Source organism: Danio aesculapii, chromosome 21 (genome assembly GCF_903798145.1).
Source record: "Danio aesculapii chromosome 21, fDanAes4.1, whole genome shotgun sequence".
Taxonomy (NCBI): Eukaryota; Metazoa; Chordata; class Actinopteri; order Cypriniformes; family Danionidae; genus Danio; species Danio aesculapii.
Window position 1 is genome coordinate 34,174,196 of NC_079455.1, and position 18,763 is coordinate 34,192,958.

The following is an 18,763-nucleotide window of genomic DNA, read 5'->3' on the forward strand; positions in this document are numbered from 1 at the left end:
CATTGTTGTTTGTGTGTATATGTATGTGCATAAATATACAGTTGAAGTCAGAATTATAAGCCCCCCTTTGAATTTTATTTTCTTTTTAAAATATTTCCCAAATGATGTTTAACAGAGCAAGGAATTTTTCACAGTATGTCTGATAATATTTTTTCTTCTGGAGAAAGTCTTTTTTGATTAATTTCGGCTAGAATAAAAGCAGTTTTTAATTTAAAAAAAAAAAACATTTTAAGGGTAAAATTATAAGCCCCTTTAAGCTATATTTTATTTCGATAGTCTACAGAACAAATCATCATTATACAGTAACTTGCCTAATTACCCTAACCTGCCTAGTTAACCTAATTAACCTAGTTAAGCCTTTAAATGTCACTTTAAGCTTTATAGAAGTGTCTTGAAAATTATCTAGTAAAAAAAAAAAAATAATAAAAAAAAATTATATATATATATATATATATATATATATATATATATATATATATATATATATATATATATATATATACACATGCATACATACATACATACATACACACAGTTGAAGTCAGAATTATTAGCCCCCATTTATTTTTTCCCCAATTTCTGTCTAAAGTTTCACGTTTCTAACAATTTCTGTCTAGTGTTTCGTAACATCTCATTTTTACGAGTCATTAGCCCAACACTTAACCCCCCAACCTGGAGGATCAGGCCATACACACATAGACTACGGACAATTTTGCCTACCCAGTTCACATATAGCCCGTCTTTGGAATTGTGGTGAAAACTAGAACACCTAGAGGAAACCCATGCAAACTTCCTACAGAAATGCCAACTGACGCAGGCGGGGCTCGAACCACTGACCTTCTTGCTGTGAGTTGACATCACTACCCACTACGGCACCCATGCCACCCATTTATATTCTTATGTAAAGCACTTTGAATTACCATTGTGTATGAAATGTGCTATAGAAATAAACCTGCCTTGCCTTGTTATATATCATTGGCTGAAAGGTTTAGACAAAATTGCTTTGTTTAAACACTGCTTAGTGATTTTATTGTTCAGTATGGTGTCATCATACCTGGATGGGTTCTGCAAAGAATGCAGCGATTCGACTGGGAACGGTTGTGTCGAACACTTCTTTGAGCTCTGTGATATACATATCATTGGCCTGACAGTGACCTGAGAACAGAGAATCACATATAAAACATGATATTTCCATAGATTTATCAATGCAAATTAGCTTTTTTTACATTCATGCATAACAATTTTCAATTCATTCATGCAAAAATAACTTCCTCTTGATCGAAATCAGACCGTCACTCACATGAGACTGAATAATAGCAAACTGCAACAAACAAACCAAGCAGCCAATCAATTCCCTGTGGACAAATAAAGTCCTGCCCATGGTTTTTTTTCATTCCAAAATTTTCTTTCAGATAAATGTCATGTCAAAGTCAACGTTACAAGGACATTCCTAACAATGCTGGCTTTAACAAATAGCACTAATTACAATTAAGAGTTAACAAGCGGATCATGTGTTATTTCTCATATATAGCAACAAACCAACTGCTGTTACTATTTTAATATTATAACATCAGCTTGTCTGTATAGGTGCATGTTTTGAGCAAAATATTAATTTGTGCTTCATTTCATAAATCCATTTCACAATATCTAATCTAAATGATCAGTTATCCAAATGATATTTTTCTTATTTGAAGAAATATTAAATGCACTCAAACTCCAGAGATATGTCATTATCCAGTAAATTGTCTCTTTATTTCTTCAGAGTTGCATATAATTTTCCTTTAATATGTTCTACCTCTTTCTTAATCCTGTGGCGTAAGGCATAACTGGCTGTTTAAATGAATCTAAAAAAGCATTTTGATATTGGAAAAGTGTCTGCAACTTTTGTGAAGCATTACGTCACCAGTATATTAGCTGACAAAACGTGTGTGTTTGTGTGTGTATAACTTATTATTATTTTAAATAAAGAAAGAATATTGACCTTGTCTATACTCACACTCTCTCAGAAAGTGTACTAAAGCTTGGTCGGTGACTTTTTTTAAAAGTATGTGCTTTTATCTAAAAGTCCTTTTGGGTATTTACATTTACACATTTAGTTATTTAGCAGACGCTTTTATCTAAAGCGACTTACAAATGAGGACAAGGAAGCACAACTTCAACTATAAGAGCAGTAGTGAACAAGTGCTATAGACAAGTTTCAGGTGTGTAAAGTCTAAGAAGCAAAGCATTAGAAATATATATATATTTTTTTTTTTTGAGAGAGAGAGAGTACAGTTAGTGGTATAGCCAGAGAGGCAGTTAAGATTAGGAAGGAAAGTGGAGACTAAATAGTTGAGTTTTTAGTCGTTTCTTGAAGACAGCAAGTGACTCTGCTGTTCTGATGTAGTTAGGGAGTTCATTCCACCAACTGGGCAGATTGAATGCGAGAGATCGGGAAAGTGATTTCTTCCCTCTTAGGGATGGAACCACGAGGCGACGTTCATTCACAGAACGCAAGTTTCTGGAGGGCACATAAATCTGCAGAAGTGAGAGCAGATAAGATGGAGCAAAGCCAGAGGTCGCTTTGTAAGCAAACATCAGAGCTTTGAATTCGATGCGAGCAGCAACTGGCAGCCAGTGCAAATGGGTGAGTAGCGGAGTACCATGTGCTCTTTTGGGTTCATCAAAGACCACTTGTGCTGCAGCGTTCTGAAGCAGCTGAAGAGGTTTGATAGAATTAGCTGGAAGCCCGGCTAGTAGAGAGTTGCAATAATCCAGTCTGGAGAGAACAAGAGCTTGAACAATGAGTTGAGCTGCATGTTCAAATATGAAGGGTCGGACCTTTCTGATGTTGTAGAGTGCGAATCTGCAAGATCGAGCAGTTCTAGAAATGTGGTCAGAGAAGTTTAGTTGGTCATCAATCGTTACTCCAAGGCTTTTTACCATTTTGGATGCAGTAATGGTTGCCCCATCCATCTGGATTGAAAAGTTATGGTGTAGAGTCGGGTTGGCAGAAACTTCAAGCATTTCCGTTTTTATTATATTATTAGAGTTTATAATAGAGAGCATTACCTTTATATTAAAATTTGCCCTCATTACTTCGTGTGTGTGTGTGTGAGTGCGTGTGAGTGAGAATGTGTACCTGGGGAGCAGCTGCACTCTCGGATGGTTTGAACAGGGGAGTCTCTACAGTGGCTTCCTCCCCAGAGACCCCTGAAAACATCCGGACACATGGTCTACAATGCACACAACACACACACACACACACACACACACACACACACACACACACAGGAGGAAAAGTCAGAAACACAGTCATCCAAACATCAACATACACAGTCATAAGACATGCCATTAAAACTGAACATACTGTGCAAAATAAAATATCAGGAAAAACAATACACAATTCAAGAGGCACTCTGTGAATCTGCCTTTTTGTCAAATATTTTAGTATTTTATGTCCTTTTTTTGTTTATTTAATTACAATTAAAAAAAAATTATTTATTTTTCATGTGGGGTTCAGGATTCAAATGATATGAATGATGGATATCATCTTAGTACTCAATGTAAATTTTTGTCAGGTTTTTGCTCTAAAAGCGTTCAATAAAAATATATTTGGGAAAAAACACTCAAGACTTCAAATCAACTTTGAGATATTTACACTTAACAATTATTTAAAAATGTTTAGCAATTGCTTTTGTATTTTAAAATACAACAGAATATGGTCATATGAAATCGAACACTTAATTATAAGACATTACTTTAGATTATGATCACACACTATTCCTAATTTCACACACAAATAGTTAATGCTGAAAACCCAATAATCAGTATGTTTGCTTGTAATTGTATTCCTTTTTTCAAGTTTGAACCCTAAACCATTATACACTAAACCAATTTAAAAAAGAAACTATATTCAACAAGTTATCAAATTTAAAACCGTATATATTTTCATGATATAATAAAATGATTCTAGCGAAATATCACTTCAATTCTGAACTAAAACTAGAGATTAGTTCCCTCAAAGACATAACAGAGTCCTTGTTAAAATTTGGAAGCCCTTTTTTTGGTATGTTAAAACTCTCAAGCTGGATCTAGACTGATCACCCTAGCTAACTCTTGACAATAATAATAAAATCAATAACAATAATAAACAGTTTGTAATATTTTATTACTTGAATTGTAACATTGAGATTGTTGCCTAAATGTAGACATCTGTCCCTTTATTTAGTTGTGCGATAGGATTTTATTTTATTTATTTTTCAATTATATAAAAATTGAATTAAATTTATTATATAATTTGTTTTAATTATTTTATTTCTTTATTATTTTATTCATTCATTCATTTATTTTCGGCTTAGTCCCCTTATTAATCAGCGGAATAAAGCACCAACTTATCCAGCAAATATTATTATTATTATTATTATTATTATTATTATTATTATTATTATTATTATTTTAGTATATTTATTTTTATTTTTTGTTATATATAAATTTAATTATTAAATAAAAATATTTGTAGTATTATTAATTTATTAGTATTATTTGCTTTATTTTTTATGTATTTTAATTTTTTTATATATCAATTTATTTAATATTTAAATAATCATTATTATTATTGTTATTATTAATATACATTTATTATTATTATTATTTTATTTTTATTATTTACAAATTTAATTATTATATAAATTGTATTATTTTATTATTATTATTATTGTTGTTGTTGTTATTTATTTTTATTATTTATTTTATTTTATAAAAATGTGTTTATTCTATAAAAATTTTGTTGGTGGTGTTGTTGATGTTGTTGTTGTTATTATTATTACTTAAGATTATAATATTTTTTTATCTTATTATATAAAAATATTTTTTATTATAAATTCATTTATTTTTATTATTTTATCATTATTATATTATATTATTTATTTGTTTTTATTATTTTATTATATACAAATTAAAGTATTAAATAAAAATATTTCTATGATTATTTATTTATTTATTTTTATTATTATTATTTATTATTATTTTTTATTTTATAAAATTATATCAAATTATTATATAAAAATATTTTATTATTATTATTATTATTATTGTTATTATTATTATTTTATTCATTTTTAAGGGTTGTTTATGTTTATAAAATGTAAAAATTTTAAATAAATCATAAATAAATAAATAAATAAATCTGAACTAAAATAAAATCTAATGGGAACAGTTCTTGTTTTCAATATTCTCAATATTGTCTCATGACCTTTGACAGTAATTCTTTTACTTTTGCATTAAACAACAGCACCAACATATCATTCTCTGATGTTTCCGCCATATAATGTAGTTTGTGTTCTTGAACCGGAGAAATATGACATGATAAAGCATGCATCTAACAGATGAACAGATGTGTGGGTGGGTGATGTACGTTATGGCAGCCTAGAGAAGACGGGACAGGGTATTTGTAATGCGTGTTGGACGTCAGTCCTGTGGCTTGTGGACTGCCACCGTGATAAGAGCCCCTGTGTATACAAACACAAATCAGTAATCACTTAATTATGACTGTACAGGTCCACTCGAGAATTATCAGTGGCAAAAAAGGTCAATCACCTTAGTGTGATGACGTCAAAATTTCCAGTATGAAGCCGGGCCATCAGCACTGCGAGGTCGTTGGCCTCTGAGCCACTGTTGGTAAAATACACAACCTAGAGAAAAAAGAAGCACAATATAAATGCTGCACGTTCACAGTAATCAAATTTTCTCTTTACATGCATACAGAAAAGGTGCCCATCAGAAAGTACAAATGTGAAATATTATTCGTATTTTAGATAGCTGTTTTACTATATTTTAAAAAGAGATTTCATTTTTGGAATGCAAAACTGAATTTTCAACATCATTACTCATGACCCCTCTGAAATCATTCTAATATGCTGATTCGAGAAACATTATTCTTTATGTTAAGTTAGGCTGTTTCCAAGATTCTTTGATGAATAAAGTCCAAAAAACAGCATTTATTTAAAATCAAAGCTTTTTATAAACTTCAAAACCATCAATTTAATGTAATTTCATTTAGTGTAAAGGTGAAGTGTAATGTTTAAATTTAGTATATGCAACCCCGCTGGTCCTACGCCACCCAACTCGCTTCGAGCTGGTATTGAACTGGCGACCTTCCTCATGGGAGTCGGTTGCTCTACCAAGGAGGCTAAAAAGCATTGCCTCTTGCTACTGTCGCTAGAGCACCTTTAGAGGTCAGAGGAGCGAGGTTTTCCTGCAAATCACTCACTAGCTGACCTCAGTTATACTCACCCCCTAAACCTCACGCCCATCCGGGTCACGGCACCAATGTAACCCTGCCGGTCCTACACCAGCCAACTCACTTCAAGCTGGTATCGAACCGACGACCTTCCGCATGGGAGTCGGTTGCTCTACCAAGGAGGCTAAAGACCATGGCCTCTAGCGTCTGTCGCTAGAGCACCATAGAGGTCAGAGGTTACATATACTTTGTTTTATAGCAGTGAATTTTTTTTATTTTTGGATCATTCTTATATTTATTTCTTTAAATCACCTCATTGTTTTTAGAGAAGGGGCAGCACTGTGGCTCAGTGGTTAGCACTGTCACCTCACAGCAAGATGGTTCAAGTCCCGGTTGGCATTATTGTGTGGAGTTTGCATGTTCTTCCCGTGTTCACGAAAGTTTCCTCCGGGTTCTCTGGTTTCCCCCCCAGTCCAAAGACATGCGCTTATAGGTGAGCTGGGTAAGCTAAATTGGCCATAGTGTATGAGTGTGTGAATGCGAGAGTGTATGGGTGTTTCCCAGTACTGGGTTGCAGCTGGAAGGGCATCCGCTGTGTAAAACATATGTTGGCGGTTTATTCCGGTGTGGTGACCCCTGATAAATAAGTGATTAAGCCTAAGGAAATCAAATGAATGAATGTTTTTAGAGATTCCCTTCAGAGAGCCACTTGCTTCATTCATTAATTTTCCTTCAGCTTATAATTATTTATAAGGGGTTGCCACAGTGGAATGAACCGCCAACATATCAAGAATATGTTTTACACAGCGGATTCTTTCAGCCGCAACCCAGTACTGGGAAACATCTATACACACACATTCACAACGGCCAATTTAGTTTATTTAATTCACCTATACTGCATGTCTTTGGACTGTGGGGAAAACCGGAGCACCAAGAGGAAACACACGTGGACACGGGGAGAACATGCAAACTTCACACAGATATGCCAACTGACCCAGCCAGGACTCGAGCCAGCGACCTTTTTGCTGTGAGACGACAGTGCTAACCACTAAGCCACCATGCTGCCCCACTTGCTTCATTTCTAAATGAATCACTTTGCAAATGTATAACATGCAGCAGTCAGCATTTGAAGTGGGTCAAAACTTTTCATCAAAGTTGTTCTAAAACTATTGAACAACACCCGTTCTTCTTTTAGGACAATGTGCATTGGTTTTGTCCAATGTTTTTGGTTTAGGTCTATTATGAATAATTACATAAAAAATGATTTATTCAGAAAGTGATTCATTTAGACTCTGTTTTTTAAATAAATCACTTTCTGAATGTATTATTTATTCATAGCAGACCTAAACCAAACACACACACACACATTTTTGAGTGATTTATTTGGAAACAAAGCAAGTGATTGCTTCATTATTGGAGTGTTGAATCAGTGACTCGAATGATTTCTTGGAAAAACCGATTAATTCAAGAATCGTGTTGCTCTGAGATGCACAATTGTACTTCTCCAGATTTGTTAGGAACTATTTTTATTGCCAATTTAAATGTTACTTTTAGAGAGTAGCATTGTAGCTCACTGTGTAACATATTTCAGGAAAACTTTCATTAAAAATACAACTGCCAACCTGATTTCATCAAGAAGGACATGTTCCTGGATTAACATCTATGTTGATCCTGGAACGACATTCCAGTCAGCCAATCAGAATTAGGGGATATGCTTACTGTTTATGTTAAGTTTAGGCTTACGGTTAGGCACTTTAGGTTTATGCACTTCTACATGAGTGTTATCCAACTATTATTCCCCTCTGATTTTAGGAATAAGTTACAGTTATGGTTGGGTTTAGGGGTAGAGAATAGGTATGGATTACATTTTCGAACACATTATGTTCCAGGATCAACATAGATGTTAATCCAGGATGGCATCGTACTTGACAAAATCATGACGTACAAAAAACAACAACCTGGACTCCAGTTTGAAAGCTGGCAGTGGCTTCAGAAAGCAAGCAGTACCTTCAGTGGGTCTGGTAGAAGCGAGACTAGTTTCTCTGCATACTCCTGCATTTGTGGATACACATAGATGGGAGTTGTGTGCCACAGACGCCTCAGCTGTTTCTCAGCCGCCTCGGTTACTTTCCTGCAAAATTATTCAAATCTTTAAGTTTAAGATGTCATACCAAAATGAAATATAGCAGCCCACGTAAAGGCTCTGAATTTTATCTTAGATCAAGTTATAGTTCAGTAATTTATTTTATTTAGAGCTAACGGTGACTCGTCATGAAATATGGCTGCACAATATATTGTCTCAATCATTTGCAAAAGTCACATCGCAGGATTTTATCAATGTTGAGTCTGTATTATAATGATTCATTTGCATGTGTTTATGAGGCCTGTGACTGTATGAGGATTTTAAAAGCATTCAGGCATAAGAAATTGTACCGTTAGTAGCTTTAATAATAATTCATTTAATTGAATTATTTTTATTTTTTACTTGTATTACATTACTGTACCTGATACTGTTAGACTTGGAAAACGAAACATGAATTGTAACTTTTTTTCTTTAATGTTTTTACCTATCCTTTCAATTTGTTTATTAGATTTTATGCAGATGCATTTCCCTTTAGAATCATACAAATCAGTCTAAAATTATGATTTTTTTTTCCTAATAGAGATATTCAAATCATCTGGTAAAATTGTCTTTATATAAGGGCTGCACGATATTGGAAATAAATGATATTGCAATATTTTGTTTTTGATAAACACACACTGGCCACTTTATTAGGTTCACCTCACTAGTACCGGGTTGGACTACCTTTTGCCTGGAGAATTGCTTTAATCTTTCATGGCATAGATTCAACAAGCTACTGGAAATATGTGGTGTTGACACAATGCTCAATTGGTACTAATGGGCCCAAAGTGTGCCAAGAAAATATCCCCCACACCATTACACCACCACCAGTCTGACCCATTGATACAAGGCAGAATGGATCCATGCTTTCATGTTGTTGATGCCAAATTCTGACCCTACCATCCGAATGTCGCAGCAGAAATCGAGACTCATCAGACCAGGCAACATTTTTCCAATCTTCGATTGTCCAATTTTGGTAAGACTGTGTGAATTGTAGCCTCAGTTTTCTGTTCTTGACTGACAGAAGTGGCACCTGGTGTGGTCTTTTGCAGCTGTAGCCCATCTGCCTCAAAGTTCGATGTGTTGTGTGACAGGATATTTTCTCTTTTTCGGACCATTCTCAGTAAACCCTAGAGATGGTTGTGCGTGAAAATCCCAGTAGATCAGCAGTTTCTGAAATACTCAGACCAGCCCTTCTGGCACCAACAACCATGCCACGTTCATAGTCACTTATATCCTCTTTCTTCCCCATTCTTGGACTATGTTTACATGCCTAAATGCATTGAGTTGCTGCCAAGTGATTGGCTGATTGGAAATTTGCGTTAATCAGTAGTTGGACAGGTGTACCTTATAAAGTAGCCTATGTTGCGATATGAAATATACTTCACCAGATGGATTGAATAACTCTTTGGGAAAAATTTTCTATTTTTGGGGTGATTTTATAAATCGCATAAATTAATATAATTAACTTTTCAAACAAACATACAAATGCAATTAAATCATTAAATAAACTTTAAATCATCATAATTTGACAAATTTACAAGCTCCTGATTAACAATAGTCCATACTTGACAACAAAGATCCTGCAATGTGACTATTGCGTATGCGCACATTGCAATATCGATGCTGAAACGATATATTGTGCAGCTCTAATTCATGTCGCAATATACACTCACTGGCCACTTTATTAGGTACACCTTACTAGTACCAGGTTGTTGTTAACATGTCAAATTCTGACCCTACCATCCGAATTTTGCAGCAGAAATCAAGACCCGTCAGACCAGGCAAATTTCCAGCCTGTCTGCACCAACCACCATGCCTTGTTTAAAGTCACTTAATCACCTTTATTTATGCAGCAGATCTTGACCATGTCAACATGCCTAGATGCATTGAATTGCTGCCATATGATTGGCTTTTAAGAAATTAGCGTTAACGAGCAGTTGGACAGTTGTACCTAATAAAGTGGCCGGTGAGTGTATATACCAGAAAAACTAAATATTGCAGTGTTAGGGTTTTTCCAACATCTTGCAGCCCTATCATGAAATATAAAATGAAATATAAATGTGACATGGCAATAGAAGGAACCGTACGGATTACAGTGTCCAACACTGACGGTGGCCACCCCTGCAAACAAGTCCAGATAGCGCCTTCCATCCAGATCCCACAACCACTGCATATGGCCCTGGTTTATGAAGACCGGCTTCTTGTAGTAGGTTACCTTCATGGTCATGGGGTTACAGTTGTGTTTCCGAATATCTAGTAAACGCTCTTTAGACATACCCTGTAAGAAGAGTCATTCATGCTTAAAATGAGATGATATCAGTGTGATTTATTATCAGTGTCCTCAGATATAAGCCTCTTACCTGATAGGGCTCAGGTTTAAAGTCACATGGGGGAAACTGGGGCAGGACAGCTGATGGGTGTTTGACTGCTGTTTTCTGGCACAGCACACCTGAGTGGAGGTACAGCACATTTAGTGCCAGTGATGTGTCACAATGTTTCCAGCCTTCTTTATCCTATTTTTATCCTATTATACGTCACAGGACATTAGCTTTCCTGTGTAACAGTATGTGCTTTGTGTCTCTCTATGTCTATCATTTTATTCCTCCATCTATTCATCTTTCCATGTGTCTGTCTGTCTGTCTGTGTCTGTTCATACATCCATCTATCTTTTCCCTATCTATTCATTCAACAATTCATCTATCTTTCTTTTTCTTTGTCTGTCCTTCCTTTCATTTGTTTGTCTCATATATATTCTTTCATCTATCTAATCTATCTACCTGTCTGTTTTTCATACATTTATCAATCTTGGATTGTCTATCTATCTATCTATCTATCTATCTATCTATCTATCTATCTATCTATCTATCTATCTATCTATCTATCTATCTATCTATCTATCTATCTATCTGTTCATACATTCATCTATGTTTTTATCTATCTAACTATCTGTCTATTCAACAATTAATATCTAAGCACATTAACTTTTAATTAACAGGGATAGATAGATAGATAGATAGATAGATAGATAGATAGATAGATAGATAGATAGATAGATAGATAGATAGATAGATAGATAGATAGATAGATAGATCTCTTTCCTTCCATCCATCCATTCATCTGTCTCTACTTCCTTCCTACCTTCCATCAAATCATCCGTCTTTCCTTTCTTCCATCGTTCTATCCTTCCATCCATCCATCCGTTTATTCATCTTTACAATTTAAGACATGGGTTTCAAAAAATAAATATTGAGAAAACCGCCTTTAAAGTGACCCAAATGAAGTTGGCAGGGTATCTATCTATCTATCTATCTATCTATCTATCTATCTATCTATCTATCTATCTATCTATCTATCTATCTATCTATCTATCTATCTATCTATCTATCTATCTGTTCAACAATTAATCTCAGCACAATAACTTTTAATTAAGATAGATAGATAGATAGAGATAGATAGATAGATAGATAGATAGATAGATAGATAGATAGATAGATAGATAGATAGATAGATAGATAGATAGATAGATAGATAGATAGATATGATGACAGGGCAGTCATTCGTCATTAAAAATATTATTTTCTGTCATGATGAGGACCCTTAAAACTTGTTTGATACTCTCGAAACCGGACGTTTTTCAAACGTTTACCCAAATGTAGCGGCGACTTTAAGTGCGTAAACAATCGCTGTTTTCTTACCGCCAGCTTTGTGGAATTTCACACAAGCGTCCACTGAACTCCACGAGTCCGTTTTCCCCAAAAGAGACCGACCGTACAACCGACAACACACTTTATGCATTATTGAGGTTTATTGCGAACAATTCTTCTGCAGTGAATCCAAAATGATGAAGCCTCGAGAAGCGGTGAATTGCTCCCCAAAAAGAGCTCAGGGAGGATCGAGTTCAGCCAATGGAATGTGGGGGTAAAGTCTGTCTCCGGGTCTCCCAAGTACAAATACTGTTCATTCACTAAAAAAGTCATTTATTTATCATGTATAGGCCTGTCAAATCTTATTTATATGGTCTTGGCAGATTGTAACCACGACATGCTAAATGTATTTTAACATGTGCAAAATGTTGCCGTTTTTGTGTATATGTTACTGCACTTTATTTTTATTTATTTTTTTGCTGTTAGCTAAAGTTATGTGTGAGGGGACAAGCCCCGCCCTTTCTCTCTCTGCGTGTGTGTGCGCGTTTGTGAATGGACAGTTGAGTGCAGGGTAGCTTCTCTTAAAAACTAGGGGTGTGTACGGGGTACATGTGGCCGTTTTTAAATTTAAAGCATTGGTTCATTTTCGGAATAAACATTTTCTGATAATTTATTTACTCCATTGTCATCCAGGATGTTCAGTTCTTTCTCTTATAAAGGGATAGTTCACCCAAAAAAGAAAATGATGTCCTTTTACTCCCCCTTCACTTGTTTTAAACCTGTTTGGTTGTTTCTTTCTTGTGTTGAACACGAAAGAGGACATTTTGAAGAAAGCTGAAAACCTGTAGCCACTGACGTCCTTAGTAGCCTATTTGTTTATCCTTCCATGGAAGTCTGTGGTAACCGGTTTTCATTCATTCATTCCTTTATTTTCTTTTCGGCTTAGTCCCTTTATTAATCTGTGGTTGCCACAGTGGAGTGAACTGCCCACTTGTCCAGAATATGTTTAACACAGCGGATGCCATTCCAGCTGGAACCCATCCCTTGGAAACATCCATACACACTCATTCACATTCATACACTATAGACAATTTAGCTTATCCAATTCACCTGTACTGTCTTTGGACTTGTGGGGAAACTGGAGCACCCGGAGGAAACGGGGAGAACATGCAAACTCAAAAGAAAATGCCAACTGACACAGCTGATGCTCAAACGAGCGACCTTCTTGCTGTGAGGCGATCGTGCTACCCACTGCGCCACCATAACGCCCTTACTGGTTTTCAGCTTTCCTCCAAATATCTTATTTAGTCTTCAACAGAAGTAATTCATAAAGGTTTGGAACCACATAAGGGTGAGTAAAAAAAAAAGTAAATGTTTAGATTTTGGGTAAACTATCCACTTTAAGTAAAAAAAGAAAGGAAGTTAAGAAATCATACAGAATTTTTCTCTAGTGAACTTTTTTTTATAGTGAACTTCTGTGGTGCTCAGTGGTTTGAAATTCCAAACTCATAGCTAGGCCCACACGAAAACTGCGCGAGCAGAAATTAGCAGATTTCTGCAGATTTTTAGCCCATCGTTTAGTCTATGTATTTACTTGTGTAAAACAGGTGTAAATTTATATTTATTCCGTTTTCAAGTTAATTTTACTAATATTGTTGTGATATGATAACAGTAATATTAAAATGTTCATATGATTTATTTACTATACAGTTTGTAAAGTAATATTTTCAGTTTTTTAGTAGATCTATTATATGAGAGACTTACCAAATAAGTGGATCTAATTGGATCTGCATTGTAAACATTAAATACAAGTTAAAAATGTATTTTTTTTCATATATTAAGTATGATAATCCTGAAATCATTCCGCATAAATCTGCAGATTTTTGACAAAATTCTCCACAGAAATAGTAAAAAATGTCCGCAGATTCTGTCTGGCCCTACTTATAGCCATTTTCTCTCAAAATAAAATAATATTAATAATGGTTTTTTTTTTTTTAAATGATACTATTTAACCACAATATTTTGCATATATTAAGCTAGTGCCAGATAAGCTTTTGTGGTTAAAAGTGCTTCATTTTTAAAAATGTTTATTTCTAATGAAAATGACTGATTGTTTTGCTAGGTAAAGCCCTGCTCACACTGTGAGATTTCAGCCACAATTTTGTCACCCAAGACAATTTTGGGAAATCCTAAAAGATTCCTGAAATCCTAGGCTAAAATCAGTGATCTTTGATTGTTGGTTGGACATGTTCACAGACAGCTGCTTAGTGCCCGTTGCAATCAGATTTGTCCTCAGATGAAGTTCTGGCAGTGTCAGAAGATTTCAGACATCCGAATTTGATGACGCAATCCATGTGCCAATTCAAATGACAGCGGGGAAATGTCAAAACAGTTTTTTTTTCTTTCTGGTTTAATTATTGAGACTCGCTGTGTGCAAAATTACCGCTACAGATTGTTTAAGTTTGCTGTGAGGTATCATTTCAGAATGCGGGATAGTGAAAGTGTTACGAGTGGATGACGTCAAACTCGGGATTCCTGGAGGGCCGCAGCTTTGCACAGTTTTGCTCCTACCCTAATCAAACACAGCTGATCCGACTAATCAAGGTGTTCAAAACTACTAGAGACTATTAAACAGGTGTGAGTTGGAGGTAGTTGGAGCTAAAATCTGCAGAGCTGCAGCCCTCCAGGAATTGAGTTTGAGACTATTGCTCTAGAAGCTGCACTGAAACATCAGTTTGGAAGTTTGAACCACTGAAGTCCTCTATATGGAACAAAATCCTCCATGTTTTCCTCATAAACCTTCATTTCTTTTTAACTGAAGAGATAAAGAAATTTGCATCTTTGACAAGATGAATAATTCCAATTTTATCATGAAATTTTTATCTCTGAAAGTAAACTATTCCTTTTAATAAACACCCTGTTGCATTGTGTATCATCTCATTAGTGTCTTCAGAATATAAAGTACAATGAAAAAATCTATATATTGCACTATAAATACCAATGTAATTTTTAATTATTAGCCCCCCTTTGATTTTTTTTTTCTTTTCTTTTTTAAATATTTCCCAAATGATGTTAACAAAGCAAGGAAATTTTCACAGTATGTCTGATAATATTTTTTCTTCTGGAGAAAGTTTTATTTGTTTTATTTCGGCTAGAAAAAAAGCAGTTTTTCGTTTTTTAAAAGCCATTTTAAGGTAAAAATTATTAGCCCCTTTAAGCAATTTTTTTTTTCAGTAGTCTACAGAACAAACCATCATTATACAATAACTTGCCTAATTACCCTAACCTGCCTAGTTAACCTAATTAACCTAGTTAAGCCTTTAAACGTCACTTTAATCTGTATAGAAGTGTCTTGAAAAAGATGTAGTCAAATAATATTTACTGTCATCATGGCAAAGATAAAATAAATCAGTTATTAGAAATGAGTTATTTAAATTATTATGTTTAGAAATGTGTTGAAGAAATCTTCTCTCTGTTAAACAGAAATTGGGGAAAAAAAATGAACAAGGAGGCTAATAATTCAGAGGGGGCTAATAATTCTGACTTCAGTCGTACAGACATATAATTGAACATTTTATTTGTATAATTTGGGACTTTATTCCTCATTTTTTAACTTAAACTGGATTTTTAAATATTTAAACTGCTGTTTTATTACAATTTCAAAATTTTGATTATATGTTTTTAATTTCTTACAGACCTAGATGTTTTAATCTTAAAAAAAAAAAAACATAATTCTGTTTAAAAGCTTGGAGTTGCATTTATACAATGTTATAAAAGCTAAATTACAATTCCAAAAATGTATACAATTATAATTATCAGTATATTATTTTCTACTAAATATTTCCATGAACTACTCTCCTGTGTACACGCGTTGGCTGAATGTTTTGGCATGTTTGAGGGCAATAAAATGCCGTCCTTCTCGGAATAACCACTCTATGACACCTGAAACAATCTGAGCATGTGTTTTAATGGTTTTGCTATGTGATTTGACAAGTAATGTTTGTTATGGAAAAGCAGAACACAATAAGGATACATTACACAAGATGTTTTCAGTCAACTTACATTAGTCAACAGCACAAGTTTGATTTCAGCACCTCAACTGACTTGAATTCACCAAACAAAAGTAAAGACGGTAAATAAAATAGCCTCATGTCAACAAAATATAGTATTCTTTAGTGTATCTTTATGATAGTGATTATAGTGTTTTTGAGTTTGGTAAATTGAAATCAAGGGATAATATAATTATCCTTGAGATTTATGTTCTGTCATACGCTTAAATGAAAGTATTATTTCACACCATTGTCTTTAAATGAGGTTACAAAAACTAGATTTTCCATCGCCTGATTTAAAAATCGATTAAAATAAATGATGCATGCAGATTTATTACGCATGAAACGAGAATGTATGACTGTTGAAGAAACAAAGACATAAGAAAATGTTATTCTACTCACAATTAAACTAATCAGGATTTTTTTTTTTCAATTTTGTCGAACCTAACCAAATTATATTGTTGTATAAATGATCTAGGTTTCTATACATCATTTATAACAACCAAATGTTCTGTTTTTATATACATGTGTGTATGTATATGCAAATTTACTGTCCAAAAATCAACCCAGTCTTCTCTCATAGATTTATGCATAAAATAAGGCAACATGTGGAGGTTGACTCTTGCAAATTTGATCAATTTCTGCAAGCAACTGCTTTTATGGTTAATGTTTTGTGCATGCAAGATAATAACTGCCTGGTTGTTTGGTATAATGTCAGATCTTTTTAATCTTATAAAACATTTTTTTTAATAATTTCTCTTTTATATCAAAGATTTAGAGAAAAAAAATAGTGCTAAATAAATGGCTATGCATGTCATTTGAAAAGCTTTTCACACATTCAACTTCTACAGCGAATAACTCACTGTAACATATATGGAAACATACTTAAATGCTGGCGCTTTATCATTTTGTGCCAAAATCAGTGCCAAATACATTTATAATACATTTATACATTCAGCAGGAGCATTTAAGTGAGTTTACCTCCACCTGAGAGCTAAAAAAATATATTTAAAAAACAATTTACAATCCATTCAAATCCCCTTTCACATATGTGCATACGTGTGCAATTAATATACAAAGTCATTTTCAATTGTATCACAGATTTCACAAGCAGAAATGTTTCCTAAAATGAAAGATTACCTTAGGATTAAACTGACGGCAAAAAAAAATCTTGTATTTATGTAATATGCATATTGGAGCACTAAAATTTGTTGTGGAGTGCAGTGCAAAGCTTTGAATTGGCTGAATGCTGTTACAATTCTCAAGGTTAGTTCATTAAAAATAGTTAATGTACATTATAGCAACCTTTATGCGTTTCGGGAGTGAACAGTGGGATAAAAAACATTGTGGCTTTGAAGGCGTAACAGTGCCATGATGCAAAAATACATACAATACCATAATGCATAGTGAACTGCCGATGGCAACTATGCTAAGTGCTAAGTTTTCAAATCTCAGGAATATATAAACATGACAAATCGTTTGACGTTAACATGAAATGGTATTCGCGTCTCATTTTACTTAAATAATGGAGTGTTTCATAACACCATTTGCAACTAAAACGGAGAAGATTATGCAATTTTGCTTGACAAGGCCTTAGGGGCCTAAAACAAACACTGTAAAAACAAATACAGTCTGTATAACTTCAAAACCACCATATAAAAAAACATGACGCATTACACAAATTTTGACAATATTTTCATCTGAATGTTAAATTTGCATTAATTTTTGTTATTTAAATCAGTGTTTCCCAGCCCTGTTCCTAAAGGCACACCAACAATACACATTTTCAACCTCTTCCTAATCAAAACAGACCTGAATCAACTCATCAGAACATTAGAAGAGATTCAAAAACCTGAAATAAATGTGTCAGATAAGGGAGACAACCAAAATATGTTGGTGTGCCTCCAGGAACAGGGTTGGGAAACACCTGGTGTAAATGCAACCTAAAGCACAATAAATTCAGGGGGATTTTTAATTCGCAAACTCTGAAAAGAAATCTGAGATCGTGCCTGAATAAGTTTTGGCTATTGGTTAACAAAAGAGCATTTGTATTTGAAGTGTTAGTTAATGACAATTCTGTTATTAATCACTCAACCTCACTTCGTTCAAAACCCCTGAGCGCTTCGTTTGCTTTCAGAACACAAATTATTTTAGATGAAATCTGAGCGCTTCCTCTTCCTTCTTAGACAGCAACGATCTAGAAGTAGGCCACTTCTCCTCAGTGTCAGTATATTGCGCACGTTCTGACTTGTTACTTGTGATGCTCCACTTTGCTTCAAACCATGTAAGCTGAATCTAGGGTATATATCAGTACACAGTGCCTATGAACATGCACAATTTACTGACATTGAGGAGAAGAAACTGTTCAATAAATCATTATTTTTGTGCTATGTGCACACAAAAGTATTCTCCTAGCTTGATCATATTTCTATTGCACCACTGAAGGCAATATGATCTGTTTTGAGGATGTTTTTTTTTTTGTATTGTGAAAAAAAAAATATTTTTTATCATTTTTGTCTCTTTTTTTCTTTTCATTAAACAATTGTATTTGTATTGCTTAAGGGGATATATATTAACCAAACTTTTTCTCTAGTGTGATAGGTTTTGCATACTAATGAAGCATTTTTGCAGAAGTAGATGAAGCTGCTAGAAATGCAAAGGCTTGAGTGTCTAAAATTAACTTGAGCTCTGCAGCGAAACTTCCTGTGAGCATGAAACTTGTGCT

The 18,763-nt window shown here is 34.1% G+C and overlaps 1 protein-coding gene across 1 annotated transcript in view; it reads right to left on the reverse strand.

The window, feature by feature from the left end:
* The window catches only part of agxt2 (alanine--glyoxylate aminotransferase 2), a 36,482-nt gene extending 24,195 nt beyond the window's left edge, over positions 1–12,287 (reverse strand). The window contains exons 1-8 of the mRNA XM_056447048.1: positions 12,041–12,287; positions 10,706–10,794; positions 10,433–10,623; positions 8,228–8,351; positions 5,578–5,672; positions 5,396–5,489; positions 3,122–3,215; positions 1,055–1,155 (exon numbers count right to left, since the gene is read on the reverse strand). Of these exons, the coding sequence (XP_056303023.1) occupies positions 1,055–1,155; positions 3,122–3,215; positions 5,396–5,489; positions 5,578–5,672; positions 8,228–8,351; positions 10,433–10,623; positions 10,706–10,794; positions 12,041–12,140 (888 nt within the window). The 5' untranslated portion in view covers positions 12,141–12,287. The remainder of the gene's footprint in view (positions 1–1,054; positions 1,156–3,121; positions 3,216–5,395; positions 5,490–5,577; positions 5,673–8,227; positions 8,352–10,432; positions 10,624–10,705; positions 10,795–12,040) is intronic.
* Positions 12,288–18,763: the final 6,476 nt, after the last annotated feature.